The sequence below is a fragment of the Aythya fuligula genome, chromosome 14 (assembly GCF_009819795.1).
Source record: "Aythya fuligula isolate bAytFul2 chromosome 14, bAytFul2.pri, whole genome shotgun sequence".
NCBI classification, from domain to species: Eukaryota; Metazoa; Chordata; class Aves; order Anseriformes; family Anatidae; genus Aythya; species Aythya fuligula.
In genome coordinates, this window is record NC_045572.1 from 4,545,797 (window position 1) to 4,562,498 (window position 16,702).

At 44.0% G+C, this 16,702-nt stretch overlaps 1 protein-coding gene across 1 annotated transcript in view; it reads left to right on the forward strand.

The window, feature by feature from the left end:
* The window catches only part of WWC1 (WW and C2 domain containing 1), a 69,587-nt gene extending 53,027 nt beyond the window's left edge, over positions 1-16,560 (forward strand). The window contains exons 12-23 of the mRNA XM_032196935.1: positions 2,280-2,388; positions 4,137-4,217; positions 5,716-5,802; positions 6,592-6,784; positions 8,286-8,438; positions 9,026-9,126; positions 9,923-10,070; positions 11,580-11,744; positions 12,061-12,153; positions 12,975-13,205; positions 15,465-15,586; positions 16,104-16,560. Coding sequence (XP_032052826.1) covers positions 2,280-2,388; positions 4,137-4,217; positions 5,716-5,802; positions 6,592-6,784; positions 8,286-8,438; positions 9,026-9,126; positions 9,923-10,070; positions 11,580-11,744; positions 12,061-12,153; positions 12,975-13,205; positions 15,465-15,586; positions 16,104-16,170 — 1,550 coding nt within the window. The 3' untranslated portion in view covers positions 16,171-16,560. The remainder of the gene's footprint in view (positions 1-2,279; positions 2,389-4,136; positions 4,218-5,715; positions 5,803-6,591; positions 6,785-8,285; positions 8,439-9,025; positions 9,127-9,922; positions 10,071-11,579; positions 11,745-12,060; positions 12,154-12,974; positions 13,206-15,464; positions 15,587-16,103) is intronic.
* The last annotated feature ends 142 nt before the right edge of the window (positions 16,561-16,702 follow it).

Below are 16,702 nucleotides of genomic sequence, written 5' to 3' on the forward strand. Positions count from 1 at the left end.
GTACTTGGTGAAGTGACCAAAAATGAAGGCTTTCTGGGTTGAAGTGATTAAACAGCATTGGTAATCGAAGGAGAAAAAGAGCTTAAGTGTACGGAGACCGATTTGCAGCGTTCTCCTTAATAAAGGAGCTTAATATGAAAAGACTCCTGGACTGGCATTTCTGGGAGCAGTACATAAACCTCAGCCAGCCAGCCAGCCGGCAGGGAAGAAATGCTTTTCATGTTGGAACCAGGGAATAAGGGGTACAAAGCAGTGCTGATGAAAGAAGAAATGTTCAGAGCCTGCTCATGTGCCTCCAGCATGGTCCTGCGTGTGGGGGGTGTGGGCTCGGCCCTTGCACACCAGCACAGGAAGAACAGATTAATTGGAGTGCCAGTATGAAATGTGTCCATTACTTTCAATTAACGACTGATCTATTGTGTTACAAATGCTAAGTTTTATTCATTGTGGTATGACCTATGGGGAGAAGGTCTGGGTATTTATTTCTGTCCAGCAGCTCTGTGGGCATTCGGAGGGGCAAACATCCTTCAGTGGGGCTGCCCACAGAGAAGGGCAAACAGCCCCACACTGCTTGCACACGTGAGCAGTGTGTTGGTGTTACATGCAGCTCCCCCTGCTGCTAACTGGAGAACAAGTCCTTGTGTCATTCTCCGGTCCTGTATGGAGCTTGCACGCTTCTTGCAGCAATGCTTTTCAAATCTGTTCTTAATTCTGGGGCTGAATGTAACTGTGTGCAAAAAGAAAATCTGCTTTATGATACAACGTAGGATGGAAACCATATATCAACTCAGGGGCTCGTGGTTCCCTAAGGCTACAGAGAAGAGGGACCTCTTTTAAAAAGGTGAAAAACCCTTGGAGAGGAGCGCATTGCTACATTTCTGCTGTGGGGTTAGGGCCACTCCCAGTGTGATAGCAGGACCCGTCCTCTCCTGCAGAGCAAAGCCCTGCTGGTGAGGGCAAGGGAAGAGCTGGGTATGCCCCAGTGCCTGCTTGGCACTCGAGTCCTCCAGGCTTATGGCTGAAGTGTCTATCTGCAGAAATGTGATGGTTCAAGTGATAAGATGCAAAATTTGCAAAAGTTCCTGGTGCACATCTTTCCCTATTTTGTCTCACAAGACATAAAATGGAATAGTTCCATTGGAAGAGACCTTCCAGGATCTTCTAGTCCAACTGCCTGCCCTCTCCAGGGCTAAGCAAAAGGTAAAACATATCAATGAGGGCATTGTCCAAATGTCTCCTGAACACTGATGGACATGGGGCATCAACCACCACTCTAGGAAGCCTGTTGCAGTGTTTGACCACCCTCACAGTAAAGTTCTTCCTAATGTCCAGTCTGAACCTCCCCTGGTGCAGCTCTGTGTCATTCCTGTGTGTCCTGGCCTCAGCTACCAGGGAGAACAGACAGGTCCCTCCTCTATGTCCCCGTGCAAAACTCTTCTTCAGCTGCTTCCATTTCTCTTCCCTGTCTCCTTCCCCATATGTTTCTTTGTGGCTGCTACTTCGAATCCTGTGATCTTTCTTCCCATGTTTATGCAGTTAACCCGGTCTTTCCAGCCTTTGTATGCTAACCTTTTTGGCTCATGGGTAGAGGGGCGTATTTCTTCCTTGTTCCCCTCCTTGAGGCTGACCTTGGTGTAAGCTCTCCAGGTGGGTTATACCCCTCACATAATCCCTTTCTGGCCAGGGCTCAGTCGCTACTATTTGCCTTCCTTGCTTTTGTCTGTGGTGGTATGACCAGAAGAACTAGTACCTGCTTAAGGCTGGCTTGCAATAGAAGCTGTTTTATTGGTTAATAATTTATAACTTTATTGGAGCTCAGAAGCTCTGTTTCTTCTACACCTTGCCCTTCGTGTCCTGGGCACCTCCCTGCCCTTTGACTGCTTTGCAGCCTCTCCTGCAAGGCCCTGGAGAGGGACCTGGGGCAGCGCAGCCAGCACAGCCTGGCTTCCATCCTGGGCACTCTGCTGCATGACCCAGGTACTGAGTGGGCATCGGCTGTGCGCTGAAACCCTGCTCCCCCCGCTGCCACGTGCACTGCTCCTCCCGTTGTCTCCGAGCCGTGTCCTGCAGGCAGCCTGGCCTTGTCCTGCTGGCTGTGAGCACGGTTCACCCTGCCTTTGTCCGCTCTGCGTTCAGCAATGTGCTGCTGCTTAACAAGACTGGGGCGGGGAAAGAAGTGCAATGGAAGGGGAGGATGAGAAAAAAGCTGCTGATGATCCATGCTGTTCATTTTCATTAACACCTGTTTTTTTTGGTTTTCCTCTGTGCTTTTCTGATAGGTGTAAATACAGCTGGAGGGACGGCACTGAAGGTGGCGTGTGTGTCAGCTGCAGTGTCTGATGAATCTGTTGCTGGAGATAGCGGGGTGTATGAGGCATCTGTGCAAAGGTAGACATCAGATCTTTCTCTAGAAAGAAGCTAATTCAGCTTTGCACACAGGAGTCAGCTGGAATAATGCTGGATTTGTTTTTTTCTTTTTTTTTTGGGGGGAGGGATTGGTGGCTAAGGTTTTCAATCTCAGACTTCGTAATATTAAAAAACTATAAGCAGGTTGAATTTGATGATGAAAATGATCCATTTGTGCCACTGTACAAGGAGCTGAGAAGAAGGTTGTCACTTCTCTCTTCACGGGGAGCTGTTCGAACAGTCAGTCTGTTTCTGAAGGTGCTGGTAAGCTGCGACTGCATTAGCAGAGAGCCATCTGGCAGGTGTAACATTCCCCTCCTGCCAGCCAGCCGTGCTGGTGTCAGTGACAGCCTTCAGTCAGCATAACAGGATTCTGGATGTTAGGAAGCAGAAGCACCTTGAACCACCTCACAGCTGCGCCTGCACCGCGATGCTTGGATCCAATACATGATTTCTGTAGAGTTTTCTCTCTCGGTGCCTAGCTTAAGAATGATCCATGCATTATTGCTCCTCCTGGGGCTCTGGATCCTCTTACTGCTTGCTAAAGCTTTCCACAGTGGTTTGACAAAAAGTTAATTGAAAGGTACTGTTCTTATTGATACCTGTTTTGACTGCATCTGCAGTTTGTTTTCCTACCATTTTTATTGGCATTGAGGTAAATTATGGGTCCTTTTATTGCACGACGTGACTGTAGAGGTGAAAACCCGGTCATCTTACCCCCCTGCCCATTATCTTTGTGAATTCTCCAGAGAGATGAGTAACGTTTTATATTTACAGGACCATTCCCTTTGACAAGAATGCGCAGCTCTTTGTAAATCAGACCTCGTGGCCTCAAGTCAGACAATTGCACAATGAGGTGTCCTAGGGCCCTTGTGTCCCCTCGATGGGACGGGGAGCTCTGCGGCAGGGGGAGAGAGGGATAATGTGCGACACAAGGGGAGAATGCATCCCATGCACCCTCACGTCTTGCGTTACTTAATGTTTGGGTTGTTGACTTGGCAACCTTTGTAAAGGGCTGTAGTATCATTTTGATGCCTATGATAAATAGCAAGGGTAGGATGAGCAACACGTTTGTCCTCTATAGATGTAAGGTAATGAAATGCAGAAGAGTGCCAAGTAATATGGGAAATACTTAGAAAGAAATGCTAATCCTGTTTTAACATGCTACAGCATAGTCTGAGTCAATTAGATGATGAATGTAGTTGTTGGGACTTTCAGTGCGTAAACCTTTGGAGGAGGAATTGGGAGGAAAAATTAGGGCTGTTGTAAAGACGAGCGATCAGTGTATTCTGTTGCTTTCCATGTGCTTAGGGAAGTTTGATTTGTTAAAGAAACAAAGGAATGACTTAAATCTAATCAAAGCTGGGAATTTTTGCTGTCACAGTGCAAGATGGGATTGTAGCTGTTAAGTCTTATTTTTGTTTCTGGGCAGTCAGCTGTCTTAACTAAAATCCAGTCAAGGGAACCCTTGAAAAGTCCTCCCTACCTTATTCTGCATAACCTGTCATGTGGCTTTTTTTGGCAGTGAAAGGGGAAGGCATATGACTTTCTGCTGATAAGGACTGCAATACATACCTCTAAGGATGATTGAACTTATTAAATGGGCTTTCTTTTAGCTGCTAATTGTACAAAATCTGTATGCCTGAATCCTGAATGGAAGGGAAAAGATCTTGTATTGCCTAAATGCTAGCGCTTCAATCAAGTCCTTAATTGTCTTTCTTTTCTTTCAGACCGTGTGTGTCAGAAGTGGTGGTGTTTGACAGTGATGATACAGAAGGAGTTGGGACAGCTAAAGTGCAAATTGCAATGAGGTAAACACTACACACTTTTATTGTATTTTTTCTTACAATGGAAAGAATGATTTAAGACTGCTTTGTTCTGTTTTCTTAGCCTATTTATCATATCCCATTGGTATTTGCTAACTGATGCCCCCTTCACACTGCAATTGGGAATTGCGCTCATCTCTGGGAGGTCTTTGGCCCCGTTATCCTCTTACATGTCAGTGGAAATCAATTGGTGATAGTGTGTAATGACACTGCAAACACAGCAAAGACACAGCAATTGCAGCACTGGCACTGCTGGGCTGGAGAAAGCATTTTTCTGGCTTTGACTCTTGAGCGTGCGGCTTGTGGGGGAAAAGCTGGTGGTGGTAACTGGTACTCCTTGACACACCTGAATCCCACAAGTAGCCCGTAAGACATAGGAAGGTAGGCACAGAGACATTGTTCTGAAATGACTCAATAGGAGATGTATGAATTGAGAAAAACTGTAGAACCCTAGAATGAATGGGGTTGGAAGGGACCCTTAAGGATCACCCAGTTCCAACCCCCTGCCATGGGCAGGGACACCTCCCACCAGCCCAGGCTGCCCAAGGCCCCATCCAGTCTGGCCTCGAACTCCTCAAGGGATGGAGCATCCACAGCTTCTCAGTGCAACTTCTTCCAGTGCCTCACCACCCTCTGAAGAATTTCTTCCTTATATCTAGTCTAAGTTTGCCCTCTTATAGTTTAAAACCATTACTCTGTCCTAGTGCTCTACTCCCTAATCAAGTCCCTCCCCGGCTTTTCCGTAGCCCCCTTCAGGCACTGGCAAGCTGCTGTAAGGTCTTGCTGGAGCCTTCTCTTCTTCGGGCTCAACAACCCCAAATCCTTTCGTGTGACTTCACAGGAAAGGTGCTCCAGCCCTCTGAACATCTTGATGGCCTCCTCTGGACTTGATCTAATAATGCCCTCATCCTGGTGCTGGGCCCCAGAGCTGAGCGCAGGCTGCAGCTGGGGTCCCACGAGAGCAGAGCAGAGGGGCACGATCCCCTCCCTCACCTGCTGCCCACGCTGCTGCTGGGGCAGCCCAGGGTACAGGTGGCTTTCAGAGATGCTCTCAAAAAATTAGTGCAAAAGTGTTTTGTCATGGCCATCAATGGTAAAACAGTGCTTACCCGTAACATCTTTGCTGTACTTCAAGTATTTGTACATGCAACTTTTTTTATATTACAGTCATTATATAAGGCCTTTGAAAAGGTTTTAGTTAACAATTTAACTAGATTCCAGAAAAAGCCATCTCTATTAGATCAAATCTGTAGTCCATTGTTGATGTAAATTCCTAAGTTCTTCTGTATGCTCTGGTAGCAAAATGCCATGTAGTATGAAACTGCTTTTGTTTTAAGCAATAGGTGAGCTATATTTCCACTATAGCTTTGTTTGAATATACTTAATACTATTTACCTGGACTAATGAAATAAGTGGAATACTCATCCATGGAGTCTGTGACAGATCTCTCTAATACTAATGCTTTTTTGTCTTTTCAATTCAGATATGATGATAAAAATAAACAATTTGCAATACTGGTCATCCAGCTGAGTAATGTTCAAGCTCTGCTGTCACAACAGGATCAAAAAGTGTAAGTGGGTGAAATAAACATGCTTGAAACATTTATTAGATTCTTGTGGGGGCTAAACAGATGTTGATTTTTTTCACACACTAAAAAAAAAGAAACCTTCTGAAAAGCTTCTAAATTTTATTATGTGTCACTTCATTTATGAGCTCATACATTCAAACTGAAATAAGATGGGTGTTTTTCCTCCAAGGCATGTATTTCCAAATTGGAAATTAGGCTTGTTGGAATTAGCACCAACCAGCAAGATTCTTAGCTCCAGCAGTGTCCAAAGCAACTGTGTCAGGTGGAGAGAGGGCACTCGTTCTGCTGCAGAACTCATCCTTGGACATGGGCACAAACACACACACATGGTGAGGCAAACGCATAGTACAACTTCTACTAAACTAATTCCAGGCAGAGTTTTTAAATTCAGCTGTGTGCTGAATAAACTGACATAAGCTTGATGGATTTTTGCATTGTTGTTTTTACCTGCGAAAAGGTATTGTTAGCACATAAGTTGCTTGTTAGTGACAAGTAATCAGATGTAAGCAACTATGCAAAACAATCCCATGATGTTCCATTACAAGATTAGAGAGATGAAGCCTACAGCAACTGATAGCTCCATACGTCTCTGATTTTGTGAGGAGATACACATTTTTCCTCGGTTGACTGATATTCCAAAGAGTAGGATAGGACAGTCATGTTCACAGTGCTTAGGACGAATTTCCCTTTCAGATGTGTGGAGCTCTTGCAGTGGAGGTAACAGCGGACTCGTACGGTAATACTGACTGCAGTATATTGGTTTTTCGGTAGGAACATTCGCGTGGCTGTCCTGCCCTGTTCAGAAAGCACAAGCTGCTTGTTTCGCACAAGACCAGTGGAAGCTTCAGACAATCTTACGTACAATGAAGCGTTCTGGGTTTCTATCTCTTACCCGGCTTTACGCCAGAAGACTTTAAGAGTCGACGTTTGCACTGTAGATAAGTCTCACCTCGAAGAATGTTTGGTTAGTATTAATCTCTATCTTAGTATCTTTGGTCCATTTGGTTTCTCTTTTGAATTGGACAACATTTTAAACTACGAAGTGTGCCAATTTTTCTGAAATTCTTCTTGATAATCCTTAGCTGTATGATCTATCCCTAGACAGGTTTTTTCTACTAAAATCATTATTGCAAAGAATATTCATTAGATACATGTTCTGTTACAGAACTTGGTAACTTTGTCACTGGCTGCTAGATTTTCCTTCCCTCATGATATAATGTGAAACCATTGCCTATTTTTCCTCCTTTTGAAAATATTTTTGTACTGTAATTGAGAATGGACTTCTTATAGGATTTTTGAAGCCATTGTAGAATATAAATTTAAATATCTATATCTCTATATATAGATATTTGAATATTATATTAAATATTATAGATATCTAATATTATAATATAATATATATTTATATAGATAATATCTATAATATATAATATAGATATCTAATATTATGTTAAATATTATAGATATCTATATCTCTCTGTATATATATATTTAAAGCTGCACTATTAAAACCACAGAAGTGCTAGTATTTCCATAGACACCTGAACCGCCTGTTGTTAGAACAGCTTTTTTGTTCAGTGCTAGCTGGAGAACTTAATATAAATGGATTTGTTTCTTTAGTAATGTACTCCAGAACATGAGTTGGGTCTGTTGAACTGGGGTATAAGAAAACCTCAAACTTTTCTGTAAAAGTTCATGTTTTCTCCTGCATGTGTTCTGTAGCATCTCCCTTGGCTGGAGGAGGTGCATGCTTCATGATGCTTCTGCATTTCTTCCTTCACCTACCCTGCAAAGCACATCTGGGTTCAAGGAAGCACCTGTTTTCCAAATGGGGCTTCCCCGTCTGGCAGCTTGTACTGCCCCACAGTACCTGAGCTCCCAAAAGGAGTGCTCAGCATGCTGTCCACCAGACCGATGCTGGTGAGATGGAGTCCGCTCAAGACATTGATTAAACAAATTGCAAAACAGCTTTATTTATATTATCTGTCAGGATGCATATAGTAAATGTAAGGCAGTAAAAGCTGAGAAGGCAGATAAAGAGGAATCAATATAAAAAGCTAAAGCAGCTCAGTCTGAAACAGTCATTTCTTTTTGTCAACATTGCAGGTTTCTTGAAAGGGGAGTCTCTTTCTGTTCTTTTCTCTTTTTTCCTTTAAGCTGTGGCTGTACGTTGTCCCAGCTGCAGCAGGACTTTTCATACTTCTTCATACTTGAACACAGGACCTGTAATGAATCACTTAATGCTTGGGTTGGAAACCCTAGACAATGTTAAAAATAATTATGCGTAAAGCTTTACTAGCGTAACTTCTCACATGCTGTTGAAATGGGGATAAACAGGGCAACTTTTCTTTTGATGAACTTGCCAAACTCAGGTAGTCCTGGCTTTTTGTTCTCATCTCTTATTACTGGTGTGGTACTGGTTCATTTTAATATTGTACTAAAATTCTTTTTTCCCCTCTCAACAGGGTGGAGCACAAATTAGCCTTGCTGAAATCTGTAGATCCGGAGAGAAATCAACTCGTTGGTATAACCTCCTTAGTTATAAGTATCTGCAGAAGCAAAATAGGAAAAGTAAACAAGGAAACATTCATTCTGAAATACTCTGCACTGACAAAACAGTAAGAACAACTGCTTAAACCTGAGAAATCTCTTACAAACCCTCTCATTAGTACTGTTTAGGTGGGTGAAGGACTGATGCAGTAGACAAGAAGTGAAGTCTGTTTAGTTTATAACTGTGAGGATGTTGAGTGCAGCAAAATAATATATTGATTACAGATATGTCCTTGTCCTGGGCTAAATACGTATTGAAATCTGCTCCTTGTCGAAGCTGAGGGATATGGTATGCGGTCTGCTCTAAGTGATGTGGGAGCTCTTGCCGTTCTTCCCACTAGATAGTTCACCTTGCTGCAGTAAACTTGCTGAACAAGTCAAAATACAGACTTCGCTAGTGTATGTGCATGGCATGCAGTATTCTCAGGCTAGTGTCTGCCTGCATGCTGTACTGCCAGCATAACTGGGGGGAGCTGGACTCACACAGGCTTGACTATGCACTGTACATGTAATAAGCTGCTTGAGCAATGTGGGTGTAGAGATTACAGCTCTGCCACCAGAAGAAGGCTGGCGGGGGCTGTTGTGACCAGGAGGGCTGGGTATTTTGCCGTTTGAGTGAGTGGTATCTTTAAAAGAAGCCTCTTGTTCTCCGCAGGACTCCGTATCAGCACTCTTAGAGCAGACAGCTGTCGAACTGGAAGCTGTGGAGAAGAAACTAGAGGAAAGCAGAAGCACTTTAACTAGCGGAGAGAACTGGTAGGTAGTGCTCCGCTGCCTTAGTGTCATGGGATTATCCGAGCATTTGGGGATTCAAGACTTGGCAGTTGATGTGTGGAGAAAGAAGTAGGTGATAGAGCTATGGGAATCTGCTTCTTTCTGCTTCAATTAAGTTTCTGTGTCTTCTTTTCTAGAGGTTGTACTTGGGAAATGGGACCAAAGCTGATATATTCTAAAAGAAGAGACAATAGCACTATGCTCGTTCTGTTATTTTTACAATGTTCTGTGGACCTTTTGAAAGTTCCAGTGTATGGTGCAAGGCTTTGCTTCGCTGTTAGTTTTGGTTCTTGTTGATGTGGGTCAGATTCAGATTTTAGTAATGGAGCCTAACATTTGAAATGAAAAGCAATCCTGACTGATGGATTTGATGGAGAAGCGAGCAGTGAGTTCAGAGGAGCTGGAAAGGATTTTAAAACAATGTGTCAGTTTTGTCCAGTATCACTTCTTAGTCTAAGATTAATTGTATCCTGAGAGGTGTACCCATCTTATGCTCAGACTGCGTGGCTGAACCCTGAACCTCCTTCATTTAAAGCAAGATTCTCTATGAAGGTTTTGGCTGCGATGGTTGTCTTCTGGTGCAGCTCCCCTCCAGTTTTCTTTATTTCCATCTAAAACTGTGTGTGTACAATCTCAGTGGCTACAGGACCTGTTGGGTACAACTGGCTGCCTTGGGGATGAGTTTCTGTTCAGCAGCTTACAGGAAGTAACTCCCTGCTGGAACACCTGAGTTTTGTACAAAACAGGCCAGTTCAGTAACAGAAGCTGTTCTTAACAGGCAAGATGAAGAGGTTCCTGAGCAGGAAGAGCAGGATGAGATCAGTGATAATGAAGCAGAAGAAGAAGAAGAATTCTCTGCTGGAAAATTGCAGTGGGAAACAGAAGAAAGTCTGAATTCCCAGCTGCATATGGAAATAGCAGTAAAGGTAAAATCAAGGGCCTTTTGAACAGAAAGCTGAGTTAAACTTCCTATTGCTTGCTGCAGTATTCCAGGCAGCCTCTGTTTAATTGCACCATCCAAAGATTCCAGGATGAAATCTTCCTTTTGCCTTTCTCATAAGCAGTTTTATGCGCAGTGTTCACTCTTCACTCTAGTATTAAAGTTTCAAAAGGAATACACCCTTAGAGAAAAAAAAAAAAAAAAAAAAAAGAAAAAAAAGAAGCCTTGGTGAGGCAGTAATTGAGAACTGACTGTGAAAACTGAAGAGACAGACCACTGCAGTAAGGAAGTACTTGCACCTACTTGATTTTTATTCTGTTCATGGCCAAATCTCAAAGCATATTGGAAAACTGACTCTGTCTTCGCAGGTATGAGTTCATGGGACTACAGCTTGACGGTGCAGACTTTCTCTTGCCAAAAGCTCTCACGGATTGGTATAAGAAAATAATTGCTCTCATATTTCTCTGGGCACTGACCTGATTTGCTTATGCAACCACAAGGCATTGCTAGCATAACTGGTTCATGCCTTTGCACCAGACACTTCTTTGAAGGGGAAAGCGCAATGCCACCCCCAAGTCCTTTGTTGTGCTGAACCAATATTGTCTAGTCCTGTGATGCTCTACATCAGGCTTTGTGTATTTTGTTGGCTGTGCTTTTTTTCCTCCTCCTAAAAAGATTTTCTGATTTTTTTAGAAAGTCGGAAAAACTCATTTTTGTTTTCATTAAAATATTTCCTGTTGTCTGATGTCGACGTTTTTCTCCTTTTATTTTCTGCTTTTAATTCATCTCCTGCTAAGGGAGCTCTTGCTTTAAGGTTTTAGTTTAAAGGGAGAAGTTGTTGCTTAGACTGGGTTGCTGTTGAGCTAAGCAGGGCTACAGCAGTAATTTGAAAGCTCATAATTGATTTTTAAATGTTTGCCTACCTGAATTTTTTTTATGTAACTCTACATGACCATGTTTTTTCCCCATGGCTAATACAGCATCGTTTTGTGCCTCCTTTTGTTACTCATGGAAATTGTGACTGTGGCTTTTACCTTGCGTAATTCTGAATGTAGTTGTATTCTGACAAACATAATTAATGTGCTCTAGATGTGCTCTCTGTGCATGTGCATATGGTGATTTGCCTCTGTTTGCTGTAGATGCACAACAAGTAAGGGAAGGGTCTTTAAAATCCTACCTCTGTCTCTGCGTGTGAGATTGCAGGTCGCACTGATGTACTGGATCACCAGGCAGCGCTCATTGGATTCAGTCATTGCACAGCAATCAATGGACATGGAGCCTTTAGGGAGCGGTGCAGTTAACGTAGCAGCTCCTGAGTTCAGAGTCGAGTGTCAGGACACCCTGAATAAAAAGGGCTAAAGAGTATCTCGTTTTGAATGCAAAGCCTCTGGAACTGAAAGCGGAGATGTGTCACGGGTGGCTGCCAGGCAGCTGTGGATGTGTGTCATTGGTGCGACAGCAAGCTGGCGTTTACACTGCAGTATCTGTCTTTCAGGTGGATAAAGAGACAAACACAGACAGCCTTGCACAGTCTTCTACTGTGGTTCGTCCAAAAGACAAAAGAGCAGCAAATCCACCCCAAGCTCAGTTTGTCAGAGGCAGCACCATCATCCGCTCTAAAACTTTTTCACCGGGACCACAGAGTCAGTACGTGTGTCGGGTAAGGAAAAATGCGATCTTGGGTTTATAAGTGCTGTCCTTCATTAGTGAAAGCGTGGTATCAGTGTTCACTCAGTGTCAGGTCACACTGAAAAATTCAGACTGCTTTCTTCCCATTTGACTTCAGAAGATTTTCCCTTCTCTGGCAGTGCGACTGGCTTCTCAGGAAGTGTCCGCTGCAGTCTTTCACAAAGCTTAATAATTCTGCTTACATCACTGACCATACTTAAGTACACAACCCTGTGATCTTGCTACTAATGTAAGAATGTACTTTTTGTATGTTTCACAAAATATTTGTTGTTTGCTTCCATTTTCAGCTGAATCGCAGTGATAGTGACAGCTCAACGCTATCCAAAAAGCCCCCCTTCGTTCGAAATGCCATGGAGCGGCGCAGCGTCAGAGTGAAACGGGTAAAAACATCACTGCTTGCTTTTTGTCTAGCACAGACATTGATAAAAAAAGAAAAAATGAAAACTGTTTTAAAGGAAGAATTTGCAAATGTAAATCAGTTGCCAAGTGCTTTCGTTCGCAATCTTTTTTGTGGGGACTATTAAGGCTATTTGATACATCAGAATATGACAAGAATATTTAACTTAGAGCTCACTCAGAAAAATCACTTCAGGAAGATGGTTCCTGGTATCTTCCAGCATATCAGAGTAGGAGTAGCATGAATGTTTCCATATTTATTGTTGTAAGAGTCTTTAGTGCTTACACTGATGAATCGGGGAAGAGAGTGAGGAGAGTGCTTCTTTAGATGCTCAGGTGACCTTGTGCTGATCGGTCAGTGGCACACAGCGAACCCCTGTGCCTGTTGTGATGGTAATCACTGAAATTCCCCTGGGATACTGGTGCTGAGATCTGTCTGCCTTCCTAAGGAGATGGTTTTCTTCAGAATGCTTGTGTTTGAAACTGACAGAAGACAACAGAATGTACGTTGGCAAAAAAAAATAAAGTTTTTTGCGTTGGGAAACTTAAAAGCAAAGTGTGAAGCAAGCCCTCTTTTATTTGGAGAAGCTGTCATGGAAATCTAGTGGAAACACAAGAATCAAAAGGCCCATTTGTAAGACTTGCTTGAGTTTGTGCTTTCTGTCTTGAGACAGAAAAACAGGATAGAGATGCTTTGCACTCAGAAGTGTTGAAAGAATGGGTCACATGAAGTACTAGGCCTTTGATGAGGGGAGTGCTCTGGGCAGTTCTCACCATTGTGTCCATAAACCCTTTTCTTTTTCAGCCTTCAGTTAAGTCCTTTGGTACAGAGCGTCTAATTCGCACTTCACTAGACCTGGAGCTGGACCTGCAAGCTTCCAAAACCTGGCACGATCGCTTAGTTCAGGAGATCTCTGTGCTGAGAGAACTCAAGGAACAGTTAGAACAAGCTCAAAGTCAGGGTGAAAAAGAGTTACCGCAGTGGGTGAAGGATGATGAGAGATTTCGACTGCTGCTGAGGCTGGTGGAAAAACGAGTAAGTAATACCAATAATACCAGCCTTTGGATTTTATTTAACATTAGAGCAATGTGATTTGAGAAACAAGACTTAAGATGGTCTGGAAATGAAACCTTAGCACTACAGTCATGTGTCTTCCACTTACGGCTACATCAAACAAGCTACTGGTGATGGAAGTTGAGTCCTTGAGTGTCTTGTTCTCAGATAGGCACAGACTCTGCAGCCTGCAAATAGCACACCTTCCCACAGATACAAAGACTAGGAAGATAGCATTTAAGTCTTTCTCTTAAGAGAAATAATGGCTCAATGAAACTTGTGCATGGATGATCCTGTTGTGTGTGGGTTTTTTTTGTTTTTTTTTTTAGAATAGGAACTTTTCTAGTTAGTGTATGTGGTGTAGTTGCAGATGTCTGATTTTCCCTGGACTGAATTCCTCCCTGAACTTGCTGGAGTTTGTTGCCTCTTCCTGTAGTCCTGATCCCATGCACAGCAGTTTGCCTTAGCACAAGCATGGGAAGTCACAAACAGCATCTGTTTTGTGAAGTTCAGCCTCCCAGTCCATAGCAGGTGTGGTGTGGAACACCTCAGGGGCACCTGTGCTGTCATCAGACAAACTTTTAAATTCTGATGGCAGAAAAGTGTAGGAGTGAGTTGGTACAAGATGCATGTTGGGGTAGAGCTTGAAAATGGATCCCAATATCTAGCCACATAGGCCAAGCCCCAGAGGGCCAAAGCAGGGTCTGGGAGAATGATCAACCACCCACTGTAGGAGAAGACCAGCTAAGGAACCTAAAGGTGCGTGAGTCCATGGGACCTGATCAGATGCATCCATGGGTCCAGAGGGGACTGGTGGATGAACTGGCCACAATCCATCGTATCTGAGAGCTCATGGCAGTCCAGTGAGGTTCCCAATGACTGGAAGAGGGGAAACATAATGCCCGTATTTAAAAAGGAAAAAAAGGAAAACCTGGGGAACTGCAGGACAGTCAGTCTCACCTCTGTGCCTGCCAAGATAATGGAGCAGATCCTCCTGGAAACTGTGCTAAGGCACATGGAAAATAAGGAGGTGATTGGTGACAGGCAACATGGCCTCATTAGGGGGGAAACATGCCTGACAAATCTCATAGCCTTCTATGATGAGGTTCTAGCATTGGTGGATAGAACAACTGACATCATCAGACTTCTCCAAAGAATTTGACACTGTCCCCTATCTCTAAACTGTCCCCTTGTCTCTAAACTGGTGAGACATGGATTTGATGGATAGACTGTCAACCAAAATGTGATGAACACTTACACTCAAGGAGTTGTGGTCAACAGCTCAATGTCTAGATGGAGATCAGTGACAAGTGGTATTCCTCAGGGGTCAGTATTGGGACTGCTGCTGTTTAACATCACTGTGGGTGACACAGGCAGTGGGATTGAGCGCACCCTCAGCACGTTTGCCAATGGCACTGAGCTGTGCAGTGTGGTCAGCACGCAGGAGGGAAGGGATGGCATCCAGAGGGGCCTGGGCAGGCCTGAGAGGTGGGGCTGTGCAAACCTCATGGGGTTCAGCAAGGCCAAGTGCAAGGTCCTGCAGCTGGGCCAGGGCAATCCCAAGCACAGACACAGGCTGGCCTGAGAATGGATTGAGAGCAGCCCTGAGGAAAAGGAGCTGGGGGTGTTGGCTGATGAGAAGCTTGATATGAGCCAGCAGTGTGGGCTTGCAGCCCAGAAAGCCATACAAGTGTGATAGGAGGAGGAGTAATTGCTTTAAACTTTTTTTTTAAGTAGCTCTAAGGAAGAAATTGTTCACTCAGATGGTGGTGAGGCCCTGGCCCGAAGAAGCTGTGGGAGCCCCATCCCTGGCAGTGCTCAAAGCCAGGCTGGACGTGGCTTTGGGCAACCTGGTGTGATGGGAGGTGTCCCTGCCCATGGCAGGGGGTTGGAACTAGGTCATCTTTAAGTCCCTTCTAACTCAAACCCTTCTATGATTCCATGTTCTTCAATGAGCTGATCAACTGGCTTAAAATAAAGATGATACAAAGAAGACAGATATCAGCCATGATTCATACCAAAGGGCTGGAAGAAAACCTTATGAAAAGCTCTCTTGATTACAGTGGTTAGCTGACAAACCTTCAGTTTTTAGCTTCTGTGGTTTCTAATTCCAGAGTTAGCAGTTTCCAAACGCTGCAGGTCTGCAGCTAAAATGCTGCTGTATTGAGAGATTTGGTTGGATAAACTGATTCCTCCTGGAAGCATGGAAGCAAAAACGGATTTTTTTTCATTATTTTTGAGGTGGAAAAAACAGAACACAAGTGTGAGCTCAAAGCCGATAAAATGATGAGAGCTGCTGCCAAGGATGTTCACAGGCTACGAGGGCAGAGTCGGAAGGAGCCTTTGGAAGTACAGTCATTCAGGTATTAGCATATCAATAATAAAGGGAGGAAAATTTGACTACCTTGACTTTTTTTGTGGAGTCCTAAGGTACTGATAAAGTTCATCTTTGTAGTAGTTAACGGTTCCGCTTCAACAAATTTCTGTATTTTCATATCAAAGTCTAAGATCTGAGAGTCAGAAATTAGCTGCAGCACTGCAAGCGATCACAAGGCACCTAGAACTACTCCAAACCATTCCTCACCTGGCACCAAATTTGCAAATCCTCTGCTTAATGCAGAAGCAGCCCTTTGCTTCTGTAAGTAACATGCTCATAATGGTAAAAAACGAGCCTTTCTGAAATGGCTCTTTTGATAAGGTCAGCACCGTGAGCTTAACTGTAACAGTACCTCATGTATGCTGTGTAAATAAAAGGTGTAGCTTGTGCAAGGGCGTGCTGCTGCTCTTCGTGGTGACAGCTGGTGGGATAAATTCTCATGTAGATGATAGACATTGCTGGCAGGACTTCTGTTGCACTAACACCTGGTCATCTCTTTCTAGAGAGAAAATGGCATTTTTCACACGGCCGAGGATCAACATTCCAACGCTCTCTGCGGACGACGTGTGATCACCATAAAGTATTTGCTTTCTGGACAGTTCTACAAATGCAGTTTGGTTTTTGAAGTTATTTATGTGGTATTATGAAGGCACCGAGGCATTTGTACATTAGAGCTTTCGTCAGTATGTGGATGTTTTAAAGACTTCTAGCTTGAGTTGCATCATCACAAAAACCAGCATTAAAGTGACAAGATTGTATAGTTTGTATATTTAGGAATGTATTTTTTGGGAAATAGAATTTTAAATGAGAACAAATCCAGCATCAGGTGCTGTTATTCTTCAATAACCCTCTTTAGACTTTTTGTACAGCTCCTCCTGTTCCAGGCTGGACTGCAATAAGCTGACCCCGCGCCGCTGTGACCGAGGCCCCGTGTGCGGGGTGACGGAGGCCCCGTGAGCTCTGCTGTGTATGGGGGGGGCCTGGGGGGCCCTGGGGCCGGGGGGGAGCCGCCTGTTGATGCCGTGCCGCGGGTGGAGGGCCGCAGCCTCGCTGCCCCTGTCCCAATAAAGCAGCCTTCCTGCACCACCGGCCTCCTGCTTTG